Genomic DNA, 12,112 nt, shown 5'->3' on the forward strand with positions numbered 1-12,112 from the left:
ATCTTTGCTTCACTGGAGAGGAGGCATTTTCTTCCATGTAAAAATCTTTATTTCTAAAGGGAAGGGTACACAGGAAATCTACAAAACAACAAAGACACCTAAGGACTACATATTTACAGTCTGACCACACGGTCTACTACAACAACTGTAATGGAGATTCTTCTTCTTCTTGACCCCTAGAAGAAAATCACCTGAATACATTAACCAATGATAGTTAATAAACAGACTTAGATTTCAGGCTTTGTTTTCATTGGCTCTGAGCCAGGTTTCCCTTCCAGGTTAGTCTAAACAATAGCACACAAGGTAAACAGATTAACCCTATAAGGACTGAATTAGACCTTGCAAAACACACATATTTTCAACAACTAATAATATTTTGTACCCTGTCTTTCAAAATTCTGCATTAAGAAAAGCAAAATTCTATAGTTCACATAAACGTAGCAAATTGTATAATTCCTACTACTGTAAAAGAATCTTATGTATTATTTGCTTTTGTTAGCTATGGGCAGGGCCAAGAAACTATACAGGGAGGGTACAAACTGATGCCCCCAACAACTGGAAATCATATGTAGCCACCACTCTGGCTTCTGAGGCTGGCATTTCCCATACACTCTCAATAAAAATAAACACAACAGTAAGGGCTGGAATCTTGTTTCCTGATAAAAATGGAACATTAGAGTTCTTAGAAAGCTGGATTCTGCACCCAATACATTTGTGCACTGTCTGTATCTCTACAAAATTACAGCATACATACAGCCTTGATTATACATGAAGAGCAACTACATTTTCATATTAGTCTTTTTGAATGGAATGTTCCAGATACAGGATGTTGTGGTGCTGCTGAATTCTAAAGATTTCAATGAAACTGCAGGAGAAGATTTCAAATATTTTAGTATATGAATTAGACTGCTAGTCACATATTATACAACTGCTTTACACAAAATAATGGTGGCAATCCTAAACAGAACTACACCTAATCACGCATAGGATGGCAGAACTCTCTGCTTATGGTGGTTACTGTAAGGCTCCAAAGGTGCCTTCTACTTGTGTAGTCTTTTTAAAAAGCACTCCTTTTCCTTTACCTAACAAGAGAATGATGAGGTTCAGACAGAGACATGTCACTATTGGAGGATGTACTAGCTGGATGCCCTTGTACCTTGTCTTCTTTGTTAGAATCTTCAAATGGGTGATATCCAGGGTTGGGCTACGAAGGAAAGGGCAATACATTAATAAACTGGAAGTATGGTTTTTTAAAAAAGAGAGTCTAAAAGAAAATCTGATCAATCAGTTGGGGTTTTGTTTGAACAACTGGGATTTTTTTTTGCGCATGCACAGAGGTGACAGTGATTGTCTCTGCTGGGAAGGTCTAGAGGTCACGGGAGCAAGTCCTTGCCACCTTCTGCACTGTGGAGCATCCCCCTTACCACTGCTGGCAATAGTGGCTGTACTTCTGGCATTCCAATGTGCCTTTCAAGGCTGTCATGTGCCAGGCCTTGCAACTCAAGTTGCACAGCATTAAGGAAGGCTCATGTTTATTTATTTATAATTTAAATTTCTATACTGCTCTTCTCTGAGTTCACAGAGCTCAGGGCGGTCTACAACAAAAGTTTAAACACATTAAAACCAAAAAAGGTAGAATGGCTAAAACAGCATCAGATGGCACCAAAACAAATTTACAATTTGTATTACTGTCTCACAACAAGCGGGAGAAAGCAGGGTGAGGGAGGGGAAGGGAATGCCAGATAAAGTGATACCTGTTGCTGTCCTCAACCAAAAGCTTGGCTGAACATCTCTGCCTTGCATGCCCTGCAGAAGGTCCCAAGGGTCCCACAGGCAGAGAGTTCCACCAGGTAGGAGCCAGGGATGGAAAGGCCCTGACTCTCGTGGAGGACAGGAAGACATCTCTAGGGCTAGGTATCACCAGTAAATTGTTTTCAACAGAGCTTTTGGGGGGACATACCGGAGGAGGTGGTCCCGAAGATACATGGGTCCCAGACTGCTCAAGACCTTAATGGTCAGTACCAAGACCTTGAACCTGACCCAGTACTCCACCGGGAGCCAGTGCAGCTAGCGTAGCACAGATTGAATGTGTGACGTTCCCATCAGGACCTGTGCTGTTGCATTATGGACCAGTTGGAGTTTCCGGATCAGTCTCAAGGGCAGGTCAGTGTAAAGCGAGTTACAGTAATCCAATCTGGAGGTGACCATTGCATGGATTACTGTGGACGGGTCAGGGCGAAACAGGAAAAGGGCCAGTTGCCTCACCTGGCACAGCTGGTAAAATACCAGCTTGGCAACATTTTTGATTACTTTGTAAAGGTATAGCACTTCTAAATATATGCACAATGGTTGAAGTTTAGCTCTTAAAAAGAAACTTTAGACTGAATCACAGACAAGAGTTATTACACAAATCCCATGGAGACCCATGGTTTCTTTAAAAGGCAATAAGCATCTGAAGCCACAGGCAACTACTGCAACATCCTATCATTGCAGTGAGGTATGCACTCAGTCAAAGGCAGAAGAAGGCTCAATCATTCATTCTAGGAGGACACGTGTAGCTGAGAAGAGAGTTGTTGGCCCAGCAGCAAAAAGCTGAGCCAATCCCCCTGTCCTTGCTCAACAGGCAAAAGGACTGAACATCTCCTGAGTCCTGATCTACATACTAGTAGATAAAATCCACTGTTATTATAAATATTAATGTTCATCCATTAATTAAATCACATTATTTACAAAGTAGAAAAGTGCTAGTCAACTTCTATTTAGATCTCTCCAAATTCGACACTAAGGGAAGGTTAAGATGCTACCAGTCACATTGGCTGTTGCCACCCACTCTGTATGCTGTTCTGAAGGCAAGAAAGTTTTCAGCTTGGTTGCTAACTCAGTAGCTTCAAAAACTGCAATCTTCCCCAGCCATTTTGAGTACTGCTCTTAATTTCCATGTTCATTTTTTAAACTCTGAAACAGCTAGCATGGTGTGGCGGTTAATCTAGATGACTAGGTTTGATTCCCCACTCCTCCACACGAACCCTGCCAGGTAACCTTGGGCCAGTCACAATTCTCTCCAATCTCTCTCAGCCCCACCTACCTCACAAGTTCCCTGATGTGGGGAGAGAAAGGGGAAGTTGATAGGGTAGAGAAAAGTGGGGTATGAAAACCAACTCTTCTTCTTCAAGAAGTCACCCCTCCCAAATAACTATACCTGTACATCCTGTATGAGTGGTGGCTGTGGCTCCTCCAGCAAGGCTTGATCGAGGAACAATTTGGAGGAAGTCTCTTGTAATTGCTTGGGGACTAGCTCAGGAGCTGATGCACTCTTTGGCTTATTAGCGAGAGCCTCCCTCTGTTTCTTGTACGGTTCCTGGAGTCTCTTTTCTCTCTCTAATGTTGCCTCCTTCTGTGCTTTCTTCTGTTCACTCTGCTTCTTACTCCTCTCCTGTCGCTGTTTAAAAAGATACTGGCGAACTTCATCTGTATCATAGTGGCATTTCTTATAAGTCACTTGAGGCTCTTTGTTAGCGGCTAGTTGGTCCATTTTTTTCTTAGTCGGACTGTGGCTCCTTGTAAATGCAGCAGGCACTTCTGAATTCTGATTTTCTCCATCTGTCTCTTGCTTTGTATGAGTCACAGAATCCACTTGTAGGTCACCAGGAATATCTTGGATACCCCCTGACAAGACATCCTTATTTATGTGGTGGTCACTCTGTTCATTATCTTGAACAGCAGCATCTCTCCTCCTCAAGCTATTCTTCCTTCTCATTTTACTCCAGGACCGTTTAGGATTTCTTGAGCGGGATTTTATGGCTACATCCTGCATGGAATCAGATTCTGTCTTTCCCATATAAAATGCTAGCAGGGAAGAAAACATATCAGAAATATTCCAATTTGGATTATCTAAAGGCTTTGTAAGGAGGACAAGAGAGGAAATATAGTTTGTTTTATACCACTTGATTCAATGTATGCACATGAGGGCTAGTGTATAGAAATATTGATTTCTAAATGTCTCCTGCCTTCCCCTGGAATGTCTTGCTGAATAACCTGCTGTGTTGCATTTCCTATTGAAGCCATATGGCCTGCCCATTTGACCGAAACTTTACATCCTTCCATATAACCACCCATTCCTTCACACCCCTAGTGGAAAAGCCAGACTAGATGGAGCCTGGTGCTGCCTCATGCAAACAGTCACGTACAGAATGAAGTTTGGGGGTTGGGGGCCATGTGACTGAGGGTGTGGTTTCCAAACTTCCAACCTATCCCCTCAAAGCTCCCATGGCAACCAACCATTGACCACATCCCCTGTCTACTCGTGATTGGCTGCATAGCCACAGCTAGTCATGATTAGATTGGGCTATAATAGTCTGGTCCCTTGGCAGGAGCTCTGTCTGTTCCTGCTTTCTCTCTACTTGTTTTGAATTGCACCTGGGAATGTTGTCCCAAGTGGAACAAAGACCCCCTTTGTGAGCTGAGCACATGGCTGCATGCTTGCACAAAGATGGGATTTCTGCTGAGGATCCCTTGGGGGTCTAATTTGGAATGTATACCTGGACATTTCTTGGACTATGGATCATCCCTGGTAATTATACATACCTCTTTAATGTTTAGTGAGGGCCAAGAGCCATAAGTCTTTGTTATTTTGAAATCCTTCTAGTCTATGCCAAGTTCTCTACTGAATAAACTTATCCTGGTTTCTAACTTGTCTGTATTGTTGTAACTGGATTCTAAGGCTAAACTCCTGTGCCTTCTGCTCACCAACTGCACTACCTTGGTAAGATTAACTTCACAGCTCTAGATTGAGTTGTTCAATGTGTTATGTCCCAGAGGCTAACCTAAAGGTTTGGAATCCCTGCCTTGGGGAAAGCTGGGACAAAAGGGATTCTGGTGGCTATCGTTCTGAAATCCAGGGAGGGCAGTCTACCATTCTGGGATATTGTTTAATGTACTGAAAAGTATGGGCTTCCCCCCTCATTCCTGGACAGGCGTGAGGGCAGGACCTATACAGCTAGAAATACACACACACACACACACACACACACACACACATATATATATTACACATATATATAGTATACTTTAGATATGCAAGATAACTTTGAAACATTCAAACAAACACTGCAGAGGAACCATCTATAAAAGATTAGAACACATCTTGTTGGTCTCTAAGGTACTACGGGACTCAAATCAAGGAATGAGTTGATAGCCTTTAGAAGTTGGGAACCATGGGGAAGATAAACTATTGGGAAATACCCACAGCCAGTGTTCCCTCTAAGCTGAGTTAGCTCACAGTTCTTTAGCCTCCAGCTCACACATTTTTCCCTTAGCTCAGGAAGGATGGCTCCAGAGCAAACTAATTTATGCAGTAGCCAAATCGCTCACTCACAACTTTAATGCCAGTAGCTCACAAAGTAGGATTTTTGCTCACAAGACTCCACAGCTTAGAGGGAGCATTGCCCACAGTATCCTTGAGCTAATTAATGCTTGTGCAAGGCCTAGTAGTAATGAAGTTACAGTGGCTGTTCTATTCAGGAGGGGATTCTATACTTTTGTTGCCATTATTACCAATATCACAATTTTAAAAAAAAATATTGCTTTTTCTACTAACCAACAGAGTCAGGGGATGGAAATAACCTAAAACTATGAGCAGCAAGGATCATTAATACATGAGTTTAAAGTAGTCAATATTTCCCTATTACCCAAACAGTAATACATGAGAGTTGATACTGTAAAAGTATAAAAGTATAAAGCGAGCAATCATAATCATACTTGGCTAAACTAAGTATGGCCGGTTATCAGTGGGTGGGAGACTGCAACCTCGGGGGGGGGCATATGTGGATGCCTGCTGCTTTAGCCAAAGGCCTGGTGTGTCATGCCTGCCCCTGCTGATGACCCAGATGAGGCACCTGCCAGCCAGGAGCATGTGGAATTGACACCAAAGGCTCCTGAGTAACGTACTGCAGCAGAAACTTATAAGCAAAGACTGGCTCCTGTGGCAGAAAGCTCCCTAAGTGATGAGGAGGATAGAGCCTCTCAGGAAACACCTGCACAGGATCAGGCTCTGCTGCAGCACAGTGCTTCGCCGCCGGATTCACCACCAGCTGTGACCAGGCTTCGGAATCAATGGAGACAGGAGCTGAGAGATCGACGCCGGGATGCACGCATGCGTGCAAGACGATCTCTTAGCCCTGAGTATTGACTGGAGCCTGACCTTGCTCCTTGCCAGCTAACGAGCTAATTAGCCAGCACTGTATATCTTCCAGCCTGTTGCTGGAAGGGATTCGTGCTGGCAAACGTCGTTTGACAGGACCTGAATCCTTGTATCTCTGCTCCAGACCTTGTGGAACTCTTGTCGGCTTGATCCTCAGCTTTTGACCCTCTGCTTCGTTGACCGTGCTTTCGTCTCTGACTCCTCTGGCATCGTTGTGATTTATGGACTTGAAACTCTGGTATGTCTGACCCTGGCTTTGGACTCTGATTTAAACCTGTTTGAACCTTGCTGCCTGATTTGCTCGGCTTGACCTCGGACTGCTCCTGGACTTTTGCTTGCTTGCGTCACGCCCCCTGGCCCTGCCGTGACATGGTGGAACAGCTTCATCTTGCGGGCCCTGTGGAATTGAATAAGATCCCGCAGGACCCTGATCTCAATAGGGAGCATGTTCCACCAGCAGAAAACGCCCTGGCCCTGGTTGAGGCCAGGCAGACATCCTTTGGGCCAGGGATCACCAGGGGATGTTGACTCTCAGAGCATATTGCTCTTGGAGGCGTACATGGGAAGAGGTGGTTCCTTAGGTATATTGGTTCCAGTCCGTATAAGGCTTTGAAGGTGACTACCAACACCTTGAAGCAGATCCAGTACTCAACTGGCAACCAATGCAGCTGACAGAGCACATGCCGTATGTGAGCCCGCATAGGCGTCGACGTCAGCAGACACGCCGGTGCATTTTGTACCAGCTGTAATTTCTGGATCAGCTTCAAGGCTAAGCCTGCATACAGCGAGTTGCAATAATCAAGCCTAGAAGTGTCCCCACGACCCAGGCACAGGACCTCAGTCTTCGATGGATTTAACTTCAATCGACTCTGCCGCAACCATCCAGTTATCCTCCATCCATTGCTAATGTTAAAGTTTCTATCCTACTTTTTGCGGATGATGCAATTCTCCTATCAAGAAAAACATCAGAACTGTCCTCTTTGATACAAGCCTTTGTCTCTTACTGTCTGGAAGAATACCTGACAGTTACCTATCAAAAATCCAAGATAGTTGGTTTGGGGAAAAATTTCACATACACCACAAGTGGAAAATTCATGGTAATGATATTGATGAGGTCCCCTTTTTAAAATACTTAGGTGGTTGGTTTGACCAGAGATTAACTTGGTCAGTACAAACTGCTCGTTAAAAGGTTGGCTACAGTAGCATCAGATATTATCTGTCTTTTAAAAATTTCATCTGGGACTCAGTATATCCCAGCTGCCATCAAACTGTTTAATGCCAAGGTGGCAGTGCAAAGTTTATATGGGGCTGGTATCTGGATTTATAAGATAGGAGAGTCCTTGGATTTGGTTCTTCTTAAATTCCTACATTCCATCTGCAGAATTTCAAACTGTGTAGCGCAGGTAGCCCGCCAAGCTGAATTGGGACAAGCATCTCTTGAAGCTCAGGCTTGGTCAAAGGCTTTTCCCCTTAAAGTTAAAATTATACACTCCAACATCCAAGAGGGCTACCTCAGCTTAGTCAGAGAGGACTCTTATATCTCCCATTGGGTTAAACTTGTTGTACAATGACTACAGCTCCTCAGTCTTCCCTTGGACTCCCTTTATTCAGTTACTAGACAGGAAGCCATGAGAACGATTAAGAAATGTCTATTTAAGTATGATTATAATAGTACAATCTGTAGAGCACAATGCGTTTGTTCTACTAAATTTGCTGTTATTCTACCACCTGGAGAACTTACTGATTACTGCTCATATTTGACTGTTCCTCACTATAGGCGTGCCTTTATGTTGGTGTATCTTAATGCCCTACCATCTAGAGTTTTGCAACGGAGGTATTTTAAGACACCATACTCTGATAAAGTATGAGACTGTGGTATAGGTAGTGTAGACACCCTATATCACCTGACCTTTGAATGTAATTACTTTTCTGAGGCTAGAAATCTTTTAATTCTTTCTTTGCTCCAAAATATAGATCATATGGAGACATTACCTCTTTTATTAGAAGAGTAGAGTTATCACTCTTTTAGCCATGAGATTTTATGCATCTGTGATAGATTTTTGCAGTAATTCAAATGGGGTCTTCTTTTTCTATATTTTATTAACCTACTTAGAGCTAATAAGTTACGAAGCGGTATGAAGTAGACAGATAGCTATCATATTCTTTGGATAATGGCTATTGCATTTGCACAATAAACCACTCTGTTCGGTTAGTAAAACAACTTTATTAAACTTCACAACTCATTTATAACTGTTTTAACTAAAATAAAATATGAAGTACAGCAGAACAGTGAAAGAGGTAACCCATTAATTTTAACAATGAAACTAATTAAGCTGTCCCAAACACTTGGATGAGCCAGGCCATCTTGCACGTGGTGAACACTGGTGGGAAGAAACAACCCAGGCTTTGAAGAGATGGGCTGCTAACAAGCATAAGAGAGTGGAAAGTTCTCTCGGGAGTGGCCGAACACCATTCTTTCACAAGACTCAGGGTGACTAAGCACCAGCATGTAACAAAGATGGAGTCACGCAGGCTGTACATGAGAATGGTTTTATTCAGGATTCTTTAGTTATATCCAGTAGGGAGAGGATCCTGGAAGATCTATGGGTTCATAAAAAGTAAACTTTTGTTGTTGTTGTTCAGTCGCACAGTCGAGTCCGACTCTTCGCGACCCCATGGATCATCTCCCGCCCGGCCCTCCTGTCTTCTGCCGTCCCCTGAAGTTGGCTCAATTTCATGTTCGTTGCATCAATGACACTGTCTAACCATCTCATCCTTTGCCGTCCCCGTCTTCTTTGACCTTCAATCTTTCCCAGCATCAGGGTCTTCTCCAGTGAGTGCTCCCTTCTCATTTGGTGGCCAAAGTATTTGAGCTTCAGTTTCATTATCTGGCCTTCCAGGGAACAGTCAGGGTTGATTTCTTTGAGGATTGACTGATTTGTTCTTCTTGCAGTCCAAGGGACTCTCAAGAGTCTCCTCCAGCACCATAGTTCAAAAGAATCTATTCTTCGGCGCTCGGCCTTCCTTATAGTCCAACTCTCACAGCCATACATGACTACTGGGAATACCATTGCTTTGACCATGCGGACTTTTGTTGGCAGGGTGATGTCTTTGCTTGAATTATAAGATGCGTCAGTGAGAATAGCAGTGTGTCTGGCGTGTTTGTGGTGATGTTCCTCTGGGGACGGACATGCAGGAAGGGGGCAACAGCGCTGCTTCTCTGTATAGCCTCAAGCGGATTTATTTCTTGAAGAGCCTCGATATAAAAAAGACTCTGTGTACTGACAGAACATTCAGTATCGAGGAGTACTGTGATGTAGAGAAGGATCTTGGTATTAAAGAGAGTTGATATACTGCAAAGATTTGCCATGCCGATATGAAGACCAAACACAAAGGAATGCTTAGTACTGAGGGGGATGTTAAGGTGACTCTTGAACCTGAGATCTGGCCTGCAATATGGGGTAGAAATGATGATAGTCTTGACTATCATGTGAAGACCGATGTTCTCTCTGAGGCAGCTGAAGACAAACTGCTTGTAGGGGAGCTTGCAGCTGGGTGTGGCATGGTGAGTATGGTGAATCCTCTAGCTGAACCTCTCCCAAGTGAAGGTAAGGAGTCTTCTTCAGTATTAGTTATTGTAGATTTTCTGGGCTGTATGGCCGTGGTCTTGGCATTGTAGTACCTGACATTTCACCAGCAGTTGTGACTGGCATCCTCAGAGGTATAACATAGAAAGATGGAGTACTCTGTGTCAATATGAGAAGAAAAATTGTAGGCAGGTAATTTATATCTACTCAGGAAGATGGAGTAGGGCTGAGTCATTATCTTGTAGGAGTTTCCCAGGCAGTGACATGCTGATGGAGGAGCTTTCCTGAGGAGGTTCTTTTGCATATGGATTGGCTGTTGAAATTCTAATCTTATCTGTAGTGCTGTTGTAAAACGTAGAGCGGTTTGTGTTTTTCAAGACTGGAAACCATGCCCTATTTATTTTTAAACTCTCTTCTTTCCTGTTGAAATTGTGTTTATGAATTTCAATGGCTTCCCTGTGTAATCTGACATGGTAATTGGATGTGTTGTCCAGCATTTCAGTCTCTCGGAATAAGATACTGTGTCCTGTGAGTTAGGCTATGTTCAGCCACTGCTGATTTTTCAGGTTGGCCCAGTCTGCAGTGTCTTTCATGTTCTTCAGTACTGATAACTCCAGAACAGGCTCAGTTTGCAAGAGGAGTTACAGAGGTATAGGATTAAGCTGACGATACTGTCTGTATCTGAGGACAGTGTGAGATCAATTTAATTCAATCTCATGCGCCTATGGGCTTCCCCACCCCTTTTAATTCCATTTCCCTTTGGGCTTCACTCTCTTGAAATTAAAAGTCTCTAGTTCTTTCTCTTTTTCTAATTTACCCATTTCAATTTCCTGCCTTATTTTCCAGAACTCTACTTGGTCAGTATTCACAAATTCCTCTGCTTCTATGCTGTCCCCTGCAGCCACTGACTCAGCTTCAGTCCTCTCAAGTGCTTTTACTCACTTAGGAGGCATTTTGATAAATTTTACCTCACAAAATTTCTTAAATATTTATATCTTTATATTTTACTACCTTGGGTAACCTTTGTGAAACTTTTTGCCTGTACCCACCGCTATGGCACCAAATTGTGACAGGGTGTTTCTATAACTGAGGGGACCCACACAGCCTCCTAATGATTTGGGGGGACCCAGGTTTATTTTAAACCATAAACCTTTCCCTCAGTTACCAGGTGTTCTAAAGGTAGCAAGTATATAGCTTTGGGTTCACTGCTGAGAGGTACGTTTTGTGGTGCACAAGTAGAATATGGAGGTCACTGAGGCAGGAATTATATATTAACAACAAAGAAGGTTTATTTATTTACAAGTAGATTTTAAGGAATGGATCAGCAGCACGGGTCTCCAGGTAGACAAAACAGAAACCTGGCTGAGGCACATTAATTTAGAGAGTAGTTTCAATTTTCTAGATCAGCAGCATGGGTCTCCAGGTAGACAAAAGAGAAACCTGGCTGAGGCACATAAATTTAGAGAGTAGTTTCAATTTTCTTTAATAGTTCAAACATAAACAGGTTTTTACCGATTAACCATTGGTTGGATTCTAACACACACACAGAATTCCACCCACACAGTCAGACTAAATGGCACAAGGTCTGTTCATTGCCAGAGACAAGCCTAACAATAGGGTACTCTATTCTCTGTCAGGAGCCAGACCACTCTGCCACTACCAAGCAGAGCTACCCTTCATTCTGTCTGCTCTTTTCCTGAGCCAGACCTGAACTCTCATAGCTCTCTCCTTGACGCAGAACTCAACATCTCCTGCTGTGTTTCCCTCCAACATTGCATTCCCCTTCTCAAAGGTGACTGGATGCTGGAATAGCACTCCCATAGGATTAAATGAATGGCCATTTTTCCTTTCAGGGGTGGGACAGCCTTCTGTCTGTCACGGTATCTCAGCTGAGGCAGAGTCACTACCCAAACTTTGGTTGGTATTAGAGAAGCTGGAGGGGCACTTTTAATTGGTTGCTGCTTCCCCCCTCCCAGCTTCAGTCTCTTTTTCTTATTCTGAAGAGATGGTGGACCCTCGTCTCAAGTGGGATGATGGTTTGTTGGGTCATCAAGCCCAAAAGATGGGACAAAGAGGGATTTTCCTTCTTCCTTCTCTGAAGCTGAGACACAGTGATCCAAGCTGGAAGGGCCTTCTCCCTCAGAATAGTAAGACAAGATTTTTTCTTTCCTGTTTTGTGACCATTAGGCAGTAAGGGCAAGAAACTACCCCATGAAATTTGCTTAATCAGAGAAGGCAGTGGTCATAATCATCTGTTGACAGTAGGGTTGCCAGGTCCCCCGGGGGGTGGGGAAACCCCTGCTTGATGGGTCCGTTCCCCGCCGGC

The 12,112-nt window shown here is 43.4% G+C and overlaps 1 protein-coding gene across 1 annotated transcript in view; it reads right to left on the minus strand.

Moving 5' to 3' along the window:
* Positions 1 to 12,112, minus strand: part of LOC107120708 (centrosome-associated protein 350-like) — an 88,538-nt gene that overhangs the window by 59,328 nt on the left and 17,098 nt on the right. Inside the window, 2 exon segments of the mRNA XM_015423478.1 lie at positions 1,083 to 1,204; positions 3,200 to 3,846. Coding sequence (XP_015278964.1) covers positions 1,083 to 1,204; positions 3,200 to 3,846 — 769 coding nt within the window.

This window comes from Gekko japonicus, unplaced genomic scaffold, assembly GCF_001447785.1.
Source record: "Gekko japonicus isolate JY-2015 unplaced genomic scaffold, Gekko_japonicus_V1.1 scaffold2421, whole genome shotgun sequence".
NCBI classification, from domain to species: Eukaryota; Metazoa; Chordata; class Lepidosauria; order Squamata; family Gekkonidae; genus Gekko; species Gekko japonicus.